At 42.7% G+C, this 21613-nt stretch overlaps 1 protein-coding gene across 1 annotated transcript in view; it reads left to right on the top strand.

Annotated features, from left to right (window-relative positions):
* Window positions 1-5899: 5899 nt before the first annotated feature.
* CUNH11orf49 (chromosome unknown C11orf49 homolog) overlaps window positions 5900-21613 on the top strand; it is an 87347-nt gene continuing 71633 nt past the window's right edge. Inside the window, exons 1-2 of the mRNA XM_032993418.2 lie at window positions 5900-6206; window positions 15750-15852. Of these exons, the coding sequence (XP_032849309.1) occupies window positions 6167-6206; window positions 15750-15852 (143 nt within the window). The 5' untranslated portion in view covers window positions 5900-6166. The remainder of the gene's footprint in view (window positions 6207-15749; window positions 15853-21613) is intronic.

Genomic DNA, 21613 nt, shown 5'->3' with positions numbered 1-21613 from the left:
TTCCCTGTGAATGTCTCCTGAGGAATCAACAATTCAAAAATACAGATTTCATCACATAATTTCATTGTGATTTTGGCTGACCTTTTTATTCAAGATAATCTTATTTTTAGTGCATGTGTTTAGAGAGTTTGGTCATAATTCATAAAAATAATTATAAAATCTGAAATGTAATGGGAGGTTTTTATGGGTTTGCAAATGACTCATAAATGAATCATCCAGCTTCAGTGCCATTGATTTTTAAAGTATCTTGCATAATAGGATCCTAATTTCAGTTACAAGATTTCCAATAATTTACATAAATAATAGCATGTGAAGCTCTTATTCTCCATTTCTTCAGATCTCTCCTGAAAGCTTATCTCTGCTATGGTGCCCAAAATAACAGATTATCAACAAAGACTGACAGTTGTTTAAGTCAATGTTTTTCTCCTTTTGGTACGATTTATTTTTTGGGTGTCTTAAGATAAACACATTTTGATATTACACCTGCAATTTTATTAATTATTATGTACTAGCTAAAGCTCAGCTAGCAAACATGTGGGAAGCCTCAAAAAAAATACAGAGCACCACCAAGCCCCCAAAATATCTAAGTCCTGCATGAGACAGGCTCTTGGCTGTTTTAAAATAAGACGAGGCTTTTGACACTGAAAATATGAACAATAAAGGCTAGAGACAGCTTTCTAGTGTTTCTGTGAAATTGGCTTACATTAATTTCATAGAAGTCAGATGGAATGGGACTGAAGACTGCCCACAGTCTAGATCTTTGTACATTGTAGTTGCAATGCTTAAAGCAATAGTATTTCCAACTGTCACCTGAAGAAAAAAAATAGAAAAGTAAGTTTCCTCCAACACGTCTAGGCCTTATTGTAACTACTTCAGCAATAATTGTTAAAATTCTAAGCAAATAAAATATTTAATTCCAAGAAAAAGTAATAGGAGCCAGACAAACTGACTCTGTTTAAAACAAGGCATTTCCTCTGGAATTTGTTGCTTGATATCTAGTCCTGTTTATTATTCTATATAATACTCTCTCTGAAAGAGGAGCTGTTTCTCAGGAGAACTTTGGCTAATAATAGGAAAATATTTCAGCTCAGCATTGATAGTATCATTTAGGAAGGTGAACACAAAACCAGCAAAGATTAAGCTAAGCAATTAACACAGTGGGGGCAAAATATGCTGGAATGGAGGAAAACAGCAATCTGATTTAAGCTAAATTGCTGAGAAACACGTATAAAACTGGCACAGGAAGGAGTTTTTCAGTCCATGCATCAAAAAACAATAAAGAAATTTTATTTCATGACATAACTTAAATTATACCGCTGACTGTTTCCAAACTTGTGGTCACATGGAATCTTATGTAAGCAAATTAGCCCAATTTACCTAAAAGTATGATTTCTGAAAGACTACTTAAACCACACTTTGAAGCAAATTAAGCTAAATCAAATCAAGGTTACTTTAACTCTGAAAGAGGGTGTGAACAAAATGTGTCAAAGTAGTCCAATTGATCCTTCTTGAAAGACTGATTTGGATACCCACATGTCCCTGGTAGACAAAACTGAGCAATTTTAATTAAGAGATGTTAGCACCACCATGATTCCCAGAGTAGAAGGTGAACCTAAAAGTGTACTCCATACGTTTGCCCTGAAGTGAGACCTGTACCTCTGATAATCTATGAATGGGTTGTGACAGAGAAAAATACATTTTTTCACCATCATTCTTCCAGCTGGGTCCAAAAGAACATTAAGCCCCTGTTAGATTTGTCCCTCTTGGGGCAGCTGTTAAACCTGCATATGTTTTCCAGTAACCCAGAAAAGCCTTCTCAATTTATGAAAATGCACTAGTCTAGGGTTCTAAAATCAATATGGGAAAACAAACTTAATACCTATGGCCAGGCTGGCTGCATTTCTCCCTTTTCAGATCATGAGTGTGAGAGAACAGGTGAGTGCTGCAGCTGATCTGTTATATCACCTAATCATGGCTCTGGGAAGCCCAGAGAGAAATAATAGTAATCAGGGAAGTCTATAAATGGCTCCAGAAATGACATCTTGTTTTTATATAGTTTTCTTTGAGTCGTTAACAGTCAGGCGCCACTACTACTGAAACTTATCATTATTAAAACCACAAATGCGCTCAGTGTCCAAAAGGATTCCCTTAGCTGGTTTAAAGGATGTAACAAAGTCCTACCCATAGAGACCAAACAGTGACAAGAAAACAAATCCCAGAGAGATATTAGAATGCAGAATTTAAAACTGGACTTTAAAGGCCTCTTGTAAATGAGTGCTCCAATGAGTGCACAATGATCGAGGATAAATTGTGGTTTACAGAAACGGTTCAAACAACAAAAAAGAAACAGTGCACAACCTGTGGAAGGCTCCTACCCGCTCCGCTGACCAGCAATATGGGCGAGGAAGGCTTTTAGATTTGGCTTTTGAACACCAGTGAAACTGCCTGGCTGATGATAAAGGATTGCTTGTGAAAAGAGAGATCTTGGTGCTAGTTTTAAAAGCACAGGGAACTGTGCTCTTAAACCCAGTGATCACAGGGGGTCTATCGAATTCCGTTTCTCCTCTCCAGCAGTGGTCTAGAACCAGATCTCACCGAAAAGCGCCAGAAACCCTAAAGTAAGCACTTATGGAATAGACACCACGTCAGGAAAAATGTTTTCCAAAACCCCATTAGTCTTCACTAATTAGCTTCACTGTGAAGTAGGATAGTTCATATTCCTACAGATGTTGTGCTTTTTTTTTTCCCCCTATGTTTTTATGTGTAACAACATAATCCTGTGTTTTCTCATTCTGCTTGAAAGTATCCACTTCCTTTCTAAATTCTGCTGAATTCCTGGCCTCAAAAATATCTTGTGTCAATGTATTCTACAATCTAACTGTATCTTTTATAAAAAATTTCCCATCTTTAAATTTATAACCTATAACCAAATACACAAACTGCAAAACTGAACAAGTAAGAGTTTTTAATGGCCTCAAGTTGTGCCAGGGGAGGTTTAGATTGGATATTAGGAAGCATTTCTTCACCAAAAGTGTTGTCAAGCGTTGGAACTTGCTGCCCAGCAAAGTGGTTAAGTCACCAAACCTGGAGATATTTAAAGGACGTGTAGACGTGGCACTTAGGGACACGGTTTAGTGGTGGACTTGGCAGTGTTAAGTTTATGGTTGGACTTGATGATCTTAAAGGTCTTTTCCAACCTAAATGATCCTATGATTCATTGTAGCACAAATAATTTTAGATAACATCACTTTACATATTATGCCTATCCTCTTTAAGACAATCTTATGTTTTTCCATTCTTCTTGCTGGAGTGCCTCACTGTCTGCTGCCTGAATTATTCTCCCTGCCTATCTTTGAAATATTTCTATCTAAGCCGTATCCTTTTAAAGACAGAACAAGCCAAAGCAGTGGAGTGGTCCAGGCAATTTTTGGGGGTTGGTATGAATCGGTAAGTTATAACATCCTGTCTGCCCTTTTTAACTCTGGCTGTCCTTCGAGTATAGATTGAAGTTGAGTAGCCAGTAGTCACACTCAACTCTTTCCTTCAGTGAAATAAAGACAGGTCATATCCACACACAAGTGGTTTATTTAATTTCTGTTCTCTTGCATTTGTCAGTAAAAACATAGACAACACTTCCTGTCCATTTATTTAAAAAAAAACCAAACCTCCTGGGAATGCATCCTGGGCTGGGATTTTTCTAATGGTGATGCAAGAAACTACAAAGTAATTTGGGAATTTTAGCCCCATCAGCTTCTAGGGATAAGAAGCCTGGCAGGTCTCCTTCCAGCCATGTGAAGAGCTCTGCCTCTCCTACATCCCTGGGACAAAGGTCGCTCCCAGTCAAGAGCGGAACAAGCCCTGTGGCTCATGACTTTTCTGAGTTTCCATGTGAACGAAGGATGATTCCTGATGCTCCCCGTACCTTCCTCTCCTGAGAACAAGGGTTGCAAAAAAACAGCAGAGGAGTATGGAGAGAAGGACGCAGCTGTAAAGGACCTCCTTGGTCACCCTGTTCAGTCCCTGCTCTCTGGGATAAGGGTTTTCTGCAGTGCCCTTTATTAACTTATTTCCTTCAAATCAGGGTCTTTCACCCACAGCTGTAGCCCCAGTAACCCCTGGCATCAGTCACTTGCCAATTTACCAACCTAAATCTAACCAGAATGCCTTTACGCATGCACCCCCTCGTGCCATTTTGGCTCTTCAGCTTCCTTAGCTCTTCTTCCTCCGAGGTGTCCCTCAGCCCTGCAGAACTCTGCCCAGGTCACCGCCGCCTCACGGCCAACCCACCACGTCACCCACAGCCCCTTCCTCACGGCCAGCCCGCCATGTCACCCACGGCCCCTTCCTCAAGGCCAAGTCCGCCACATCACCCACAGCCCCTTCCTCACGGCCAGCCCACCACGTCACCCACGGCCCCTTCCTCACGGCCAGCTCGCCATGTCACCCACGGCCCCTTCCTCACGTCCAGCCCACCACGTCACCCACAGCCCCTTCCTCACAGCCAGCCTGCCATGTCACCCACGGCCCCTTCCTCACAGCCAGCCCGCCATGTCACCCACAGCCCCTTCCTCACAGCCAGCCTGCCATGTCACCCACGGCCCCTTCCTCAAGGCCAAGTCCGCCACGTCACCCACAGCCCCTTCCTCACGGCCAGCCCGCCATGTCACCCACGGCCCCTTCCTCACGGCCAGCCCGCCACGTCACCCACAGCCCCTTCCTCAAGGCCAAGTCCGCCATGTCACCCACGGCCCCTTCCTCACGGCCAGCCCGCCACGTCACCCACAGCCCCTTCCTCAAGGCCAAGTCCGCCACGTCACCCACAGCCCCTTCCTCAAGGCCAAGTCCGCCACGTCACCCACGGCCCCTTCCTCACAGCCAGTCCGCCATGTCACCCACAGCCAATTCCTCACGGCCAGCCCGCCATGTCACCCACGGCCCCTTCCTCACGGCCAGCCTGCCATGTCACCCACGGCCCCTTCCTCACGGCCAGCCCGCCATGTCACCCACGGCCCCTTCCTCACGGCCAGCCTGCCATGTCACCCACGGCCCCTTCCTCACGGCCAGCCCGCCATGTCACCCACGGCCCCTTCCTCACGGCCAGCCCGCCATGTCACCCACGGCCCCTTCCTCACGGCCAGCCCGCCACGTCACCCACGGCCCCTTCCTCACGGCCAGCCCGCCATGTCACCCACGGCCCCTTCCTCACGGCCAGCCCGCCATGTCACCCACGGCCCCTTCCTCACGGCCAGCCCGCCATGTCACCCACGGCCCCTTCCTCACGGCCAGCCCGCCACGTCACCCACAGCCCCTTCCTCAAGGCCAAGTCCGCCATGTCACCCACGGCCCCTTCCTCACAGCCAGCCCACCACGTCACCCACAGCCCCTTCCTCACGGCCAACCCACCATGTCACCCACGGCCCCTTCCTCACGGCCAGCCCGCCATGTCACCCACAGCCCCTTCCTCACAGCCAGCCCGCCACGTCACCCACGGCCCCTTCCTCACGGCCAGCCCGCCATGTCACCCACGGCCCCTTCCTCACGGCCAGCCCGCCATGTCACCCACGGCCCCTTCCTCAAGGCCAAGTCCGCCACGTCACCCACAGCCCCTTCCTCACGGCCAGCCCGCCATGTCACCCACGGCCCCTTCCTCACGGCCAGCCTGCCACGTCACCCACAGCCCCTTCCTCAAGGCCAACCCACCATGTCACCCACGGCCCCTTCCTCACAGCCAGCCCGCCATGTCACCCACTGCCCCTTCCTCACAGCCAGCCCGCCATGTCACCCACAGCCAATTCCTCACGGCCAGCTCGCCATGTCACCCACGGCCCCTTCCTCACGGCCAACCCACCACGTCACCCACGGCCCCTTCCTCACGGCCAGCCCGCCATGTCACCACGCTCCTCCACAAACCCTTCCCACGAGGTGACTCACGACCCCCTCAGCCCTGCCCGCAGCCCCTGCCCGGTGCAGACCGGCCGGGGGGAGGTGGCCCTCCCGCCATGGTCCCTCTCGGGGGCGGCGGGGCGGGGGCTGAGGGCGGGCGGTTTTGGGCGCGGAACGCTGGCGGTGCGGGGGCGTGTTCCCAGTCGGGGCCGAGCGGCCGAGCAGCGTCGGGCGCCTTGGAAACGGACGGAAGCTGGGAAGGAGCAGCAGTGGCGGCGGGAGGATGCTGAGCCCCGAGCGGCTGCCGGGCCCCGAGTACCTGGGTGAGGGGCGGCGCGGTGGGGCAGTGCCCCGAGGGTCCCGTCTCCTGGGTGTGTCGGCGGGGCGGGGGGGTGGCTGCGGCCTGGCCCGGCCTTCCCGGGTTGTTGTTGGTGGTGGGGGGGTGTGTGTGGTGTGTGTTCAGCGGCAGAGCGGCCTCAGCCCCGCGGCGTGTCCCCCCACCCCGGGTCGGAGGGACTCCGTGGCGGGCTCCTCGACTGGGGAGGGGGCGGCACGTCGGTGGTGTCGGGCGCCGCAGCTCCCGGTGCTCCCCTGAGGTGGGAGGGCAGGGAGCTCCCCGCCGCTGCCCTTGGTTGTGGTCTCCGTCAAGGCGGCGCCGGCCTGGGGGAGGTGAGCGGCGGTCCCCTCCCCCGGCTCCTTTTCACGGTGCGAGTAGGGGCAAGCGGCGTCCCGGTGATCTGTGGCAGGCTGGGGCTTTTTCCAGCCCGTTATCAACCCGCTTTGCTCACAGATCTGTGTCAGCAGTCTTAGTTCGTGTTCATTTCCCGACATTACAAGGACTGCTGTTCCCCTGTTGGGAGGTGGTTTGAATGTCAGCTTCTCCTTCAGAAATAAGGTAATGTTTCCCACATAAAATGGAAGTCTTTTAACTTACAAAGCAGCCGCTCCCTTGCAGACTAACTCCATCCTTTTAAGTGGGCTCTAACAGTTTGTGTTATTGCTTGATGTTCCAGGAAACTAAGGAGCAAAGGGATTTGGTGTTAATGTGTCAAATAAAAATAATTAGGATGGCATAAAGTCACTATGACTTCATTTAATTGTTAAAGAGGAGATGAATTACAAGTAGTAAGCATTTGGAGTGTGTTCAATACAGTATTTTTGAAGTGAAACTTTTCAGCCATTATTTTCTAGGCCTGAGAGGCTGTTTGGTAATAACTGTTATAAAGGTATACATAAATCAGTGTGGCTTTCTTGTACAAGGAAAGGTCAGAAACGGCATGGATTAGTTTGTGCTACTTGTTCCACTATGATTTTGTGGTCTTGGGTAAGTCAAAACGGACAAGACTAGAGAAACACTGCTGGCTTCCAGTAAATGGAAAACCTTCTTGCAGGGAGGACGCCAAAAGAGTTTAGTTCGTTCAGCCTAGCAATAGTATCAATGAGGAAGGATCCAACTGTTCTTTCAAAGCACATTATAGCACTAAAAAGATATGAAGTATTTAAGCAAAGGAGCGATCTGATTCATCTTAGAGTAGAATCTCTTTATGGTGTTGCTGCTAGGCTGCTGTTAGGGTACTTCGTGCATACCTATGTAACTGCAGTGCTATTCTGTGTTAAGGAAACTCAAGGCAGAAATAAGAGTTTCTTTAGTGCTCTGTTCAGGGTGATTCCCTGGAGTCTCATTTTGCTGAAGTTCTTATTGCTGATTTAAGTTCTGGAGCTAGTTAAGGTATTTGAGAACAGTATCACAGTGTGCCATGTAGATATACCTTTTGGTTTTGTGCTACTCTATCACACTACATCAGCATTTTCAACCTACGCATTAATAGAGAGACTCATAACTTTTCCAGAGTTGCTCTAGGCTGAAACTTGCAAAATTTCCTTTCCATTTTTTTTTTTTTTTTTTCTAATAAGCCAACTTGGTTTTAGGTTCGTTTAATTGTTTTTAATGAAATAGGCACTTAACTTTTACTTATGTGAAACTTGTCAGTAAGGATTGAATCAGTCAAAACAATCTAGGAAGCAGACTAAAAATTCTTAAAATGTAAGAATAAACCAGTTTTCCATTTCATATTTGAAGTTGAGAAATGAGACTTCTAAGAGATATGCAAGATTGTTAGGTGCAAGCAGCTTTATTAACCTACTTAAAGTGAGCCTCCTTTTATCTGTGTTCTACATAATGATCTACCATTCCCTTTTCATTTTGTAAAACCTTCTAAATGATTCTGACATTGGGTTCCGAAAAAGACACACGTGTGTGTGTGTGTCGGGTTGAGCAAAAACTTGTGTAAGAGCCTGTTCTGTTAATCACTTGGTATGCTCTTCTGTTTAGGTTGCAGTATCTGTTGTTAGTGGGGGAAGAAGTGTCTGCTAGATGATGGTATTGTTAGCTGTAAATGTTACCAATAGCAATGTTTTTGTCTTTGTGAGACTTTGTAACTTACCGAATTGCTCACAGACCCCACTGAATGAATTGTGTATTACCAGTAAGAAGGTGGTTAAAAAGCAAACCAACCCCCCAAAAGTAAACACACCTCCCCACACATTTTCATAAGATGCTTTTATGTTTCCTACATTGTCCTGGCATTCTGAATAGAACAAATACAAATAACTGTGATTTATGTGCCTCCAAGTGTTGTTAATATAGTCGTCTGATGTGGAGTTGTAAGCAATTGCGATGAGTTTCTATTTCTGTAATTTCATTCTGTGTTGCTCCAGTCTGCCTCATGAGGTATTTTCTGAGTTTCCCAGGTCAGATGGCACTGTCTTCCCTGATCTGGAATGATCAAGCTTCACCTAATCTCTTTTTCCCCTTTCCCTTTTTTAGTATCAAAACCAGACCAACAAATAAAATGAGTGGCCAAAATAACATTACATGCTACTTGCCACATTACTTTTTTTTTTTCTTCCTTTTTTTCCTATTTATTTGAAGTGATTCTTTCATGTCCAATTTTGATGCTAAGAAGGAAATAGAAGCAGCTGTGAGTTACAATAGAAGTGAACAGGGAGAGAATTAAGCATTCACTTAAAAGGAAAAGTAATTGCAAAGCTTTGGTACAGCAGAGTTCCTGGAAAATAAAATTCAGGGCAACATGCCTTATGCCACAAGAATTGTGAGACAGTAAGTAGAAGAACAGAGATGACCAATACTTGGTGAATAGAAAAGGAGATGAGGTCTGCCGAGTTGGCAGACAGGCTACGGTGAAGATGTTGTAACAGGCAGGACATTTTAAACAGTATTTTCACTGAATAAACAGCATTTAGTGTTGGGGGATAGTGATGAAAATGTGTTTTCATTTGATGGATGAGACTGGAACTACAGTAGGCAAAATGAGGCCTGTTTGAGACACTTTTCCATGCCTTCTTCATTATGGTTTAATAGCTGGTGATTGCTCAGTTATTTATAGCAGGCAATGGAGCACTTAGTGTATTGTTCTGCTCATGCTGCTGTTTTCTGAAGCTTCAAATTGTATTCCTTCCTCCCCCTTTTCTGTTATGGAGAAAAAGCGGTAGATCGTTGCAAATTTCTGAATTTTTTATTTTTCTCTGGATTCTCTTCCTCTTTACTCCCCAACTCCAGGATGTGCTTTCTTTTCTTCCTTTGCCAATCTAAGACATGTAAGAACATGAATACTCTGTTAGAGAAGTGCCTTATCAGTAAAGCATGGGGCTATTAAGTGCCAGAAACATGGTCGTTTCCTCATCTCTCTTATAAGAGGTCTCGGGCTTCCTGTTTAGAAAGAACATTCATGGTATCGGTGCTTTTACAAAACTGAGTAGCTCCCAGCAGAGAACTTCAGTTGTGTAGAGACTTTGCAGATATCTAGGGTTTACTCTTCTTCTGAACAGTCTTAAGAAATATTGAGTTGGAAAGTCCAAGTGCATAATCAATAATCAATGTTTAGGTTACATTGTTATTCAGACATCCCAGCTGACACTGAGTCTCCTCTTAGTCTAGCTATTTGATGAACTTCTGTGAGGCGCTCTGGCTGAGTTTAGGGACTAAAAAAGAGAATGCCTTTTTTATTTTTTTTTTTTTTATTATTTATTGCTCTGTTGTACAGATAGGAGAGCTATAACATGGAAGATGAATTTCTCCACTGATGTGTAAGAGTTTGCTTGTAGAAAAGTTAAGTTTGAATCTTCTTAGACTCGTTTTAGTACTTTCTCCAAAAGATAGAGGTTTCATCCACAAACCTGCTGTTGCACTACAGGACTTCCACCTTAACTTGAAAGGTAACGGGTGAAATTTGATCTTGATCTAGGTAGAGTTCCCAGAACTAGAGAGTACACAGTTCTTCTACATTTGAGTATGACAATTGCTTCCACAATGTTAGTAATACACTGCATAAATTCAGATTTATTTTTTTTTTTAAAGATAGATCAACAATTTTGCACTGGTGAGGTGGTGATTTCTAGCAGTTGTATGACATCTGCAGGAGGCAATCTGCTGGAAGGACTCAGATGATTCTATCAGTGTGCAGCCTCAGGAGTGCAAACAAAGAGTACAATATCATGGTTTGTGACTAATTTTCTCATTAATTGCTCAAAACAAATTTTCAGTTATGGTCAAGATTAAATTATAAGCTGAAACATTTCTTAAATTTTTTTGTTGAAAGTGATCTTGAAACTGTGAGCATTTGAAATACAGTATAATTATGCTGTGTGACTACTTAGCATGTGTTCCTGAGTAACAGAGCATGTCTTGAACCATAGTGTTACCTCTGGTATGACAAGGTCTACTTGTACCTTGTTACATGTTCTGTCCTTCAAAAAAAAAATACTTTTTGGAAGGTTAATAGTAAATTACGTTGTGAAGCTGTGGAAAGCTGGAAGGAACTACAGCTGTACAGTGATTTAGCTTTTAGGTTGATTGTTTGTTTACATTACTTCTCTTGCTCAGGCCATTTCTTAGTGATATTTGGAGAGGTTATATCCCTAATGATATCTGAAAAGATTAAGAGCAGCATCCTGAAAAACCATTAATGCTGGAAAAACTTCCAGAGTTGACGTGATATTGTTCTTGCAGTTTGTGTCCTTACTAATTCCCTCTTGCATCATTATTGTTTTAGTAATATTTGCATGGAATTGATTTTTTGTTACTATAGATGTGTCTTTCCAATGTATATAATACAGTAGTGTCCTTAGTTAAGCTTGAATTTAGAATAAATTCGGAAAGGGTACTTAGCTGTTACTTTATATGCTCTTAAGAGATTAAAAAATGCCAGAAACATTCCAAATACATTAAAGTTTGTTGTGCTCTTGAACTTCTGATAACAGAGATAAATGGTAATATTAATTGCATCAAATAATGTGTATTTTTGGCACTTCAGTTGAGGAGGAGGCAGATAATTAATGAAAACTGGTCTTATTGTCCAGAAATTCCCACTCCTGATTTTTTAACATATTCAGTTATGCCAGGAATGAACTAGCCATTAAAAAAAAAAAAAAAAAAAAAAGCCCTTTTATGTGCATGCAGTACAAATTGTTTTGATAGCTCATGTTCCAGAATAAGTCCTCTCTCATGAAGAGTAAAACAATAATGTAGTTAGCTGATTTGATAATAATTTGACACTTACTTCTGCTGCTTCTTTAAACAAGGTACATGATAGATGTTTTACTATCTGATACCAATTTATTCTTATTCCAATCATACTCTTTCTTCAGGTCATTTGGTACACTTCATTTTTCTTTTGCAGCATCTGCTGCCATTTTTATTTCATCTTCTGGCCATCCCATGTTTGCTATTCCTTTCAGGTATGACGGGCAGTATCACTTCTTGGTAAGTGTGCTGGTATACCAATCTTTAGTTTTTCTTCTCTTCCTTTAAAAAAGGAAAACTTGTTGGAAAGAGAATCTTCTTATCGATCTAGCATTAGGGTGATGTATCTAAATTGTAACACTGGGAAACTAATATGCAAAACCACTATGGTTAACATGATTGTGTTGTCATTATGTGCTGAAGTAGGTATCACGTAACTGACATAAACCGTAGTGTGGCACTTCAAGGTTTTAATTGTCTCTGTTCCTGAGTACTGCTGAAAATAAAAATATTACACATATACAATATCATTGCTTAAAAATGATATGTATTTCCTTCCTTCCTTCTGAATTTCTGGCTTTGAGAAATTCAGTGCATATATCACGTTTGCAGTGGTATTATTTGCATTAAATTTTCCTTTCAAGATTTGTCAAGTATCAATGCTTGTTACAATATTTGTAATCAAACCTATGAATTGGCAGGTTGGTTGTTCTCATAAGAAGATTGAAACAACTCATTCGGTGGCTTATAAAAGGACTAGTTTTACTATTTTAAATACACATGCAAAATGATTTGGTGCAGTCTAATCTGTTGTAGTGAAGTTCATATAGATTGTGGATTGTGGATATAATCCTCGTTTTGCCTTATAAGCACGAGGAGATTTATATGATTTGGTCTGGTCATGCTTGAACTGAACAGCCACTGTTCAGCCCTGAATTTGATTCTGAGCCAAAAGGCATTAATTCCAAAAATAACTCTAAATGTTGGGCACGTGAGTGATGGTGGGGTGTGAACATATGGATGTGGTGGTAGTACCATCAGAGGCCATTCTCCAAAGTGCTGCAGTAGCCAGTTTTGGAGGAGCTGTACTGTACATATTGGTGCTGCTTGGGCAGAGGCTTCAAGTGTAACATCACTGCTAGTGGTTCAGTGATAAGAAGATATTTTGTGCAAAGGTATCTACTTAACATCAGGTCATGGGCTGCCTGAAGACTCCTCTGTGAACTTACTCTGTTAGATCGCTCTGTGAAAGCTGCCTGGTAGTTCTTAAATCTGACAGCAGAGTAGCACCTACTACTAGTAAGTATGTGTGGCAGGCACATTTACTTACTGTTTGGGGTAGTTGCATGGGATTTCAGGGAAGAGTTTAGCAAATGCGGGTTGCAGTGTAAAGTTTTGTACAAGTAGGGAGGAGAGCCTTTGTTGCAATAAACCACAAACAAATAAATACTGAGGTTAACCTGTTGTACTACCACCTCCTGTGTAGAAGCTGCAGGATACTGGAATTCTATGAGGAAGAAAATTAGTAGAGACAGGAAGCTGTAGTAGCGCAGTTGTGTGAGCATTTGGACTTGCTGCCTTATTATTACAAAGTGAGCCTCAAAAATACGAGCAACATATATACCGATATACCGTTATATCCCTGAATTTTCAAAACCTATTAAAACATATGAATCACCTCATTTATTTTGCACAGGACTCCACAGATTTTGAACTCTGCTTGCATAAATAGTTAATGTTCCAGTATGGTTCCAGTGTTTGTTATGGAAAGTACCCTTCATATGAATTATGGAACTACTATTTTGCTATAACCAGACTCCTGGCACTGTATTTTGCCTCTCTGGCCTGCTATAGAACTTGCCTGCAAATTAAATTTTGTTCTATGACTTTTCTGTGTAGGGTAGAGTTGGTTGGGTTATAAAACATACTACTTGTACCGTTCCACGGAACTGGGCAGCCAGTGAACAGGAAGCTGGAGCTGGAATTTGGTTTGGCAGTGTGAACTGTGCTACCTGGAAAACAGCGCAGCAGCCAAAGAGCCAGAGAGAGAGACTTCTCAAGGAGATTGCAAGTGCTATTTTCTTTCAGCTTCTCTGCCCACCAGTTTTTTCCCTCCTCCATGCTTCTACCTATCTTCTGGGAAATAGGGAGAGAGGTCGTTTGCCAGGATCCTTAGGCCGTGCAACAAAAAGCTTAACAGAAATACCCGTTACCAGTGTCTGTATTCAATAGTGACCCATATATATTTGTGCACATTTTTAAGTGTGACAGAAATGTCTGAAATTCTGTGTTGGTGTTAATTTATTCTCCAGGAGCAGACTCAAAGGTATTTGTTATAGAATTCATCCACATGGTGCTGTGTAGCACTGTGGGACCATGCCTGTCTATCCCCATAGGCTTTTAGGGGAGAGGTTAATGACTCTGAAGAAGCGAAATAACGAAAATATGTGTCATTGATAGGGGCTGTTCTGTGAAAAGAGTGTATACCTCCCCACAAAGTTTTGCGAATGGTTTTGCAGTTGAGCAGAAGTTTATTGCAGGCCGAGATGAGTGGAAGCCTGTCTGCTAGTACTGTTTTCTGGCTTAACCTGGTGCCACTGACGGCTCAAGAGGGGCCTGGGAAGACAGTTTCTGAGTGCAGGATGGGCTGCGTAATGAAGGGGGAAGAAGGACGGGCTGAAATAAAGTTACCCAGTTGCTGTTATCTTGAGCTTGTGACTGAGCTGCACGACTCATTCCTCCCTCAGGGGACACAGGTGTGCAGAGCTATTTTTCTTTAATCACTCACATAAATTAAATTTATTCCTTTGCATTAAAATAATTAAATAAAGCTACGCCCTGTATCTTTTAGTACCAGATAATATCTTTGAACCTTTGGCTCACCATTTTTCTATCAGCTGCAAGGTATTTTCCAGGGTGTGCTTAACCAATTTTACCATTGTCCTGAAAAGTGTTCTAGGCAGAGAAATCCCCTGATAGCAATCAATGCTCATACATACTTTTAATCACTATATCCACTGGGAATAATAATTTCCGGGCCTCTCTTGAAGTCCACCTGCCCCACACTAAGGTGAAAGGGAGTTCCATGCTGTGTGTCAAGTGGCGCGGGCTTGATGCTTACCAGGATATTAAACACAAATTAAAATGATTTGAAGAATATTGATGTGGGTCTGAGGTTGGCCAGTTGCTGGTGAGGGCGTGATGCTGCCAAGTCTGGAGCAGATTGGCAAGGAGCAAGAACAGCCCTTGCCTTTCCTATATCCCCTCAGGGTTTTCTCCTGCTCTTTTTTAGGACACGACACTACTTGCAAAGGTGCAGTAGCATACGTGTTTAGGATGGAGGTGTGTGCTTTGGGAACAGGGTTTGTGCGCTTTCCAGGTTAGGAATGATTTTCCTGGGTTCGTTGTGACTTGTCTTCTGATCATTGAACTTGTAGATTTGGAAAGTCTACTGCTTGGTAGCTGGCGCATCAGCCCAGACTCGGCTCTTTGTTGCTCCAACTTGATTTCTAGCCAAAAACATCAAAGGGGCTCAGTAGCAAATGTGTGCTGCTTCCTCCCTGGCAAATTCTTGATTTGGACAGAGTCTGCCCCCTGTAGAAGCAGCAAAATGGTTTGTGTTGTACCAAACTATCCTTACTCAGGAGTCTTATAAGTGAGTGGCATTCTGTGGTTGGGTGCTGGCAGATCCACCACTTCTGAAATTTCCTTATGGTTGGTGTAGGCAGTTATTTGAGACTGACTGTTGAGCAATATAAATCTCTCTTGGCATTGAGACCTGTTCCCCACCTGCCACTCCAAGAACATTCACTGATGCTGGTATGGAAACGGAGGTACTTTTATTTGCAACTTTAGGAAAAAAAAAACCTACAGAACAACCTTAGAGCTACTTGGCTTTGGTAAGGAGGGAAGGGCAGGGAACGCCTGAAGCTCTGCAGCAGCCCCATTGATATGGCATCAATAATCTCTATAGAAAAGATGGCTGTGACTCAGAACAGAGATCAGGAGCTCCTCTTGCACAAGCATTTTCTATCAAGGCCATCTCACAAGTCCTTCTCCTCTTCCTTCACTTCCAGAATCTCAGGGGATTTTAAAAAAGGGTCAGCACTGTCAGTGACTAACTCAGTGTAGCCGAGAAAAAATTCCTGACCTAAATCTTGCTTTCTGCTATCCATATCTGGGAGAATGAAACCTCTACTCTCCAAGTGAGGGAGCAAATGCTGCTTGGCTTGTTGTGTAAGGCACACAACTAGGCTGGTCTGGCGCTGGGCTTTGCAGGTCCCTTGTATTCTAATTTCTGTCTCTTACTGTCTTTTATTTGCAGCTCAAAGACATGTCCTCACGTACATGGAGGATGCAGTGAGCCAGCTGCTGGAGAACAGAGAAGATATTAGTCAGTATGGCATTGCCAGGTTCTTCACTGAATAGTAAGTACATCAGGATGCTGCCAATAGGGCCAGCCTGAGGGGGGCTTTTGGAAACAGGCAGGGTACAGGGAGAATGGAGCTGGACACATGCTGATTATGTTGTGAATGCTGGATTTCAGCGGGTTAGCCAAGGGCTGCCTGAGCATATTTTGGAAACGTGTGTGGGTTTCGTACAGTTTAGTACTTCTATTACAGACATTCACGTGAAGCAGTTGCTTTGGGGAAGAGAGCTTTTAAAATCATGTAGAAAATCAAATTCTACTTGCCTTAATCAGGATTGCTGGTATCAAAAGCAGAGACTGCTTCTGGTTTCAGCAGCCCTCGTTCTTCCTTTTTCTGAGTAAGAACTTGATCTATTTTGTTACCTTGTGTGATTGTTGTCCTGTTGAATGCTTTAATAGAAAGCCTCTTCCTCCTATATAACCTGCATAAGTCCTTAAATAATGAACATCATGATTAGCACAGATAATCTCTTCCTACTAATTTGGAAAGGCGTTTTTGGGGAAAAACTGTGTGCTGGTATTCAGCATTGTTCATGTTGACTCAGCTGATTGCTGTGAGTTTTGCCAACTTGATGATGTCTTGCACAATGTATAAAACTCTTCCAGGCCACTTCATTAAAGATCTGTTGGTATTGCGTGTGCTTGCAGCAGTTATATGTTTCTGTCTTTTGATGCCCATTTGAAAATCTTACCTTGCTTGCTTCTCTTTCTGTTATCTTTTCCTGAGGCAAACAACGTGCAGAGTATTTCACAACAATCTCTACTACAATAGTGGAAGAGGATATCAAAGCATAGTTCTCTATGTAGTAGTTTTCTTTCTCAGTTGACCATAGTTTCAGGATTTTTTTGTGGGTTTTCTTTGGTTTTGTTTGTTTTCTGCACATCAGTGTCCATCTAATCTCCAAATGAGGTCTAACTTGCTAGCTTGACTGATTGGACAACTAGCTTTATATTTTCTTGTCCCATGCACATTTTCAGTCTTTAAACAACTGAGGTTCTCACTGGTAAATGAGTAACTAAGGTAAATACAAGTCTGAGGGGGAATTCTTAAAGCTTGGGTTTTGTTTTGTTTTGTTTATTTTTTGAGATAGGGTAACAAGCAGTTCAAGACTAGTGTGGTTTTGACCATCTTGACAGAGGAGGTAAGATATGGGCCATTTTGCTACATCTGTTTATATAACAGATCTTTTAGGTAGATGGCATTGTAACAAGAAAATATGGTTTCTTAGTAGTATGTTATCTCTTTTGCTCTGAACAAAGTACTTTCAACTTTTACTTGGTGTGAATCATCCATATTGCAAAATCTGGAAGACCCCTCTAAAACAGAAGAAAGACAATTTTACTAGAAGAATCGAACAGCTTATCAAGGCTGTTTACTTTTACTGTTAATCTTTCTCTGTAGCTTAGTGTAACTGGAATGAATACTGACTTTAAAAGACCTCAGAAATCTATTCTGGAGCAAATAATACTTGGAACTACGTGGATTTTATAAGGAGATTGGTATACTTTGTTGTTGTTTACAAAGTAGCTTAAACTCTCAAAATGCATTCCATCTTTGGAGACTGCCAAAGTTAAAAAAGTGCGTAGTATCAAGGATAAAACTTACTCTACAAACCAATGAACAGTATACTTCCATGTTCTGACTAAGTTGCCGCAGTTACTGTTTAAGTGAGGGTTGCGGAGAATTAATCACTGAGAGTAGGTATTGGGGACAAATGAAGGTACAACCTGTGCACTTGATGTGATTGGGGATCATGATAGTCCATCTGATATAGGCGAGTTTCCACAGAAAGTAATACTGAGATTAATCACCTGAACAAATAATCAGTAAACAAGAGCTTAAAAAAGATAAGGAGCATAACTACAATGACCTCCACCACCAGTAGGATTTCTTTGCCAGAGTTGTAGGCAAGGTGGCTCTGAAATACCCAGCTGAAATCGTCATTCAGGCACCTCTCCAGATCAGATTTGGTTTGCACCTACTTTCAAGCCGACACCTCAGGGCCTTTTCTAAACTTTTGATCACATATACTTAAAAAATTAAATGGTGAGCAAGAGGTCTTCCACACTTTTTGAAACAGCTCACATTGCTTCTTTATGGTATTTCCTCAGCATGACCTGATAGCCATCTTCTTTTCACTTCCTATTCTTCTACCTCTGAAAGAATAACTAGTAATTCAAGATCATTATAACAAACAAAACTGCCACCATAGAGCACAACCCTCTGATTCACTTAGGTGCTGGAGATCATGTTTTTTCCCATTTATTTTCAAAGAAAGATATAAATTTCTACAGTGACTTTTTGTTCACACTAAGTGTTCTGTGGAGCTTCTGATTTCTTGAAAGACAGGAAAAGGTTGCATGTTTGTTTTCTTCTGTGAGTAATATAGAACTAGTCATTAGAACTAGTCATTCTTGATTTTTTTTTTTTTTTTTTTTCCTTTTATACTATGTCTGGAGTTTATCAGATCAAACTGTGTCCCTGTACCAAAGCACAAGCAGGCCTAGTAATTTTGAGAGCTGTGAAACTCTTAAGATTTGAAATGTGGCATTCTTTATTCGACGTGGAGAATAAATGATCGGCAATATGGGTATAGGTGGACTCAGAAGACAAAGTTTCCTGTTGTGAAAGTGTCATACATTTTTGGCTCCCAGGGCTTAGTGGTGAGCCCGCACTGCCCAATAGATTTCTGTTCACCCACGCAACTGTCAACATTTGTTCAGGCTGTGCGTTGAAGGCTATACTGCTCTGCCAAGCAAATAAGCTTGATCTTGATATTTAGCTTTAATCTCAGTATCTTTGAATTCAAAGATAATCTGTGAGATTCCAGAAGGTTTATGTGCACTTTCCCAGTGTTTTCCTTGTTCTAGGTTATTCTAAGAGAGAGGATTGGCATGTGCATATTTTGAAGTATGCCGCAATGATTTGAGATGAAGGGGCTTGGTGTTAGGGTGTCCAGTTTATCACATTGTGGTTTCCCTATTTATGCTTGCTTCAAACTGGGGACCAAGCCCAGGGCTTAGAAAGCTAACAGGTGGTCCCAAGCAAGTGACTTTTTTTTTGTTGTTATTTTTTTTTGTTTTTTTAAGCGCATATGAGATAAAGTAATGACTTCTGTAACTTTTCAGCAATAATGACATTAGTGTGTCAAGGACGGGTGTTACATACTCCCCAAACTCTTCTCTACTGAAAAGTGTGCCCTCTGAGTGGTGCTTCATGGACCTCTCTTGCTGGATTTGCCACTGAAGAGCAGTCATGGCCTTTCCATCATGTGTTTCAATGCCCCACCTCACCACGAGTCACTTCAAATCTTTGTGTCAGTTACAGCAACTATTTTTATGGGTAATGAAGAAAATTTTGTTGAAGTTTAGCTTACCTCAATGAAATTTCAGAGTTGAAAACTATGTGGTCATGTAGCTCTGTATGGATCAAGCAATAAATGTTTTTCAGGCAGTGAGTGCTATCCACAGCCCAGCAATCTTGCTGATTGCAGAGGGCTGACCTTCATCTCTACAGTTCTCCTTCCAGAATATTTTTAGTCTTCAAGGATACTTTTTTCTCCCACTTTATTCCATTGTTCATTTGTCCCAATCACGTGGACATCTGCTTTCAATCTTGGGAGTACCTTGAGGCTCCCCTCATCTGACTCACTCCTGACTCTTACAGGAATAAGGATCAATCATCCTTCTGCCAATTAATCCACATCTTTTAGCTAAACGAGTAAAATTATGCCTCTCTTGGGACTAGTCTTGATTTTACAGATATGCTGAAATGCTACTGGTGTATGTTCATTACAGACCCAAGAAATCTCTACTCTGCTTTTGAATCTCCATGAAATGCACTCTTGAAAGCCCTCTGTGTAATTACACACTAATGCTGCTTTACTCCTTCCAGCCTAACTTTTGTGTCAACATATCTTAAAGGGACATGTCCTCCTATACATTATTTATCATCCTGTTTTCTTGATCTTTCCTTGTACTGAAGAAAAACAGGGCCCCCGTGCTAATGCATGTGATCACGGAGAGGGAATGTGCATAGTATCCCACTTGATGTTTTCTGGGATCTTAAAGGGAGCCTGTGTGGGTTTTTTTCACTTCAGCAGGAAGAAACAGCAAAAAAAATTTTCAACCAAGAGACTTCCTATTAGTAACTTTTTCTTTTCTTCTGGGCTAACTCTTCACTTGAAACTTTCTCTTCCAGCTTGCAGGTAGATGTGCTACTCTGTTCAAGTCTCTTTCAAAAGCTCAGAAATATTAACCTGTGATAACTTATCTTGGACAAGAAACTCTTCTTCCTATCACTTTTATTGTTAGTTTGATAAGCCAAATGCAAGTGACCTGGAGACACAGGAAAAACCATTTTTTTTGGTTTATATTCTTATCCCAAAGCACTTGTTTTCTTGTGTTTCTGGTGAAATGTCTCCCTGATCACCTGCCAGCTGGGACATGATTGAGAAAGACATCTTGCTTTTAGCCTGCAGTTGCAGCACTATTTCCACTGAGCACTGCAAACTGATGTCTGAGATCCCCTTTTTCTGTGAAGGATGTTCCTGCTGGTTCTAACTTGAAGTGTCCCTGCTGGGTCTTGTGTGACAGTTGGATAATATTTATCTGAGGAGGTGTCTGTGACGTGTGTGGTTGGAGGAGGGGTCGGATACTGCTTTTAGATCTGTTGTGTGACTGGCAATTCAAAATACCAGGTCTGTGCTGTGTAGAGCCCTGTTTTGCACAAAGGAACGTTTGCTTTGTCCAGAGTAACAGGACTGCCAGTGCTATATAGTTTGACATCCTTGGATAGGAAGATGTTATCACGGTGAGAAGTATCAACTTCTAGGAATGAAAGTACCTCATTTTCTCTTGCTGTCTGGATTGGCTGGGACAGTTTGTTCAACTCATTCCTTAGGGACAAATATGATATTGCTCTCTTAGCTTTCTCTGGCAATAGCAGTGACACAGGCTTTGGTATCAGAAGAACTTTTAGCTTGTTCAGTCCTGTACTGCTATACAACATTAACTAAATAAATCTGTAGACTAAACAATGTTCTCCTCTTTAAAATAATCTCAGTACCCTTGGAGGGGAGGAGAGCAGGGGGAAGGGCCAGGAATGAGACAGATGGGATGCCCATGAGAAATAAGCCACTTGCTGAAGACAGCCTTAATTGGCAACTGGAAACAAGCTGAATTATCTGCTTATAAAGAGGACAGATTCTTAGAGCTAGCTTAGAGCCATCTTTTTTTTTTTTTTGCGTCTGTGTACGTAGGCCTTATCACTGTCATCATCTTGCTGTCATTTGCTCTGCGTCTTTCACCTTTTCACAGTAACCTGTTCTGTCTTGTTTGCAAGGATAGCATAAGTTCTTCAAGACAGAAGCAATATTGTACTGCATGTACTCTGCAGCATTTAGCATTGTAGGACGCTGTCTCTGTGCTTTGTACAATTGTAGTATAAACAGCAAAAATAGTAGTGAGAAGGTCCTTAGGGCTTTAACAGGTTGTGCCAGATTCCCTTTCTGATAGGTGGAGCCATTCATTAGGATTTCTCAGTAAGACAGTTTGGGGAAGGGACATTGGCTGTTGGGTTTTTTAGTGTTAGTTCTGTGTGTTTGGAGCAAATCAGTAGTCTCTGGAAGGTAACAATATTTTCAGGTTCTTACACAAAATGTTGATATTCTCTCTGATACAATCTTATGAGCAATTGCAAAAATAACATTTCATGTGTTCCTCAGATACTGTCAGGATTCCTACATATCTTATGCTCT

Source organism: Tyto alba, unplaced genomic scaffold, assembly GCF_018691265.1.
Source record: "Tyto alba isolate M040663 unplaced genomic scaffold, T.alba_DEE_v4.0 Super-Scaffold_18, whole genome shotgun sequence".
Lineage (NCBI taxonomy): Eukaryota > Metazoa > Chordata > Aves > Strigiformes > Tytonidae > Tyto > Tyto alba.
This window is presented reverse-complemented; position numbering and strand designations above follow the sequence as displayed.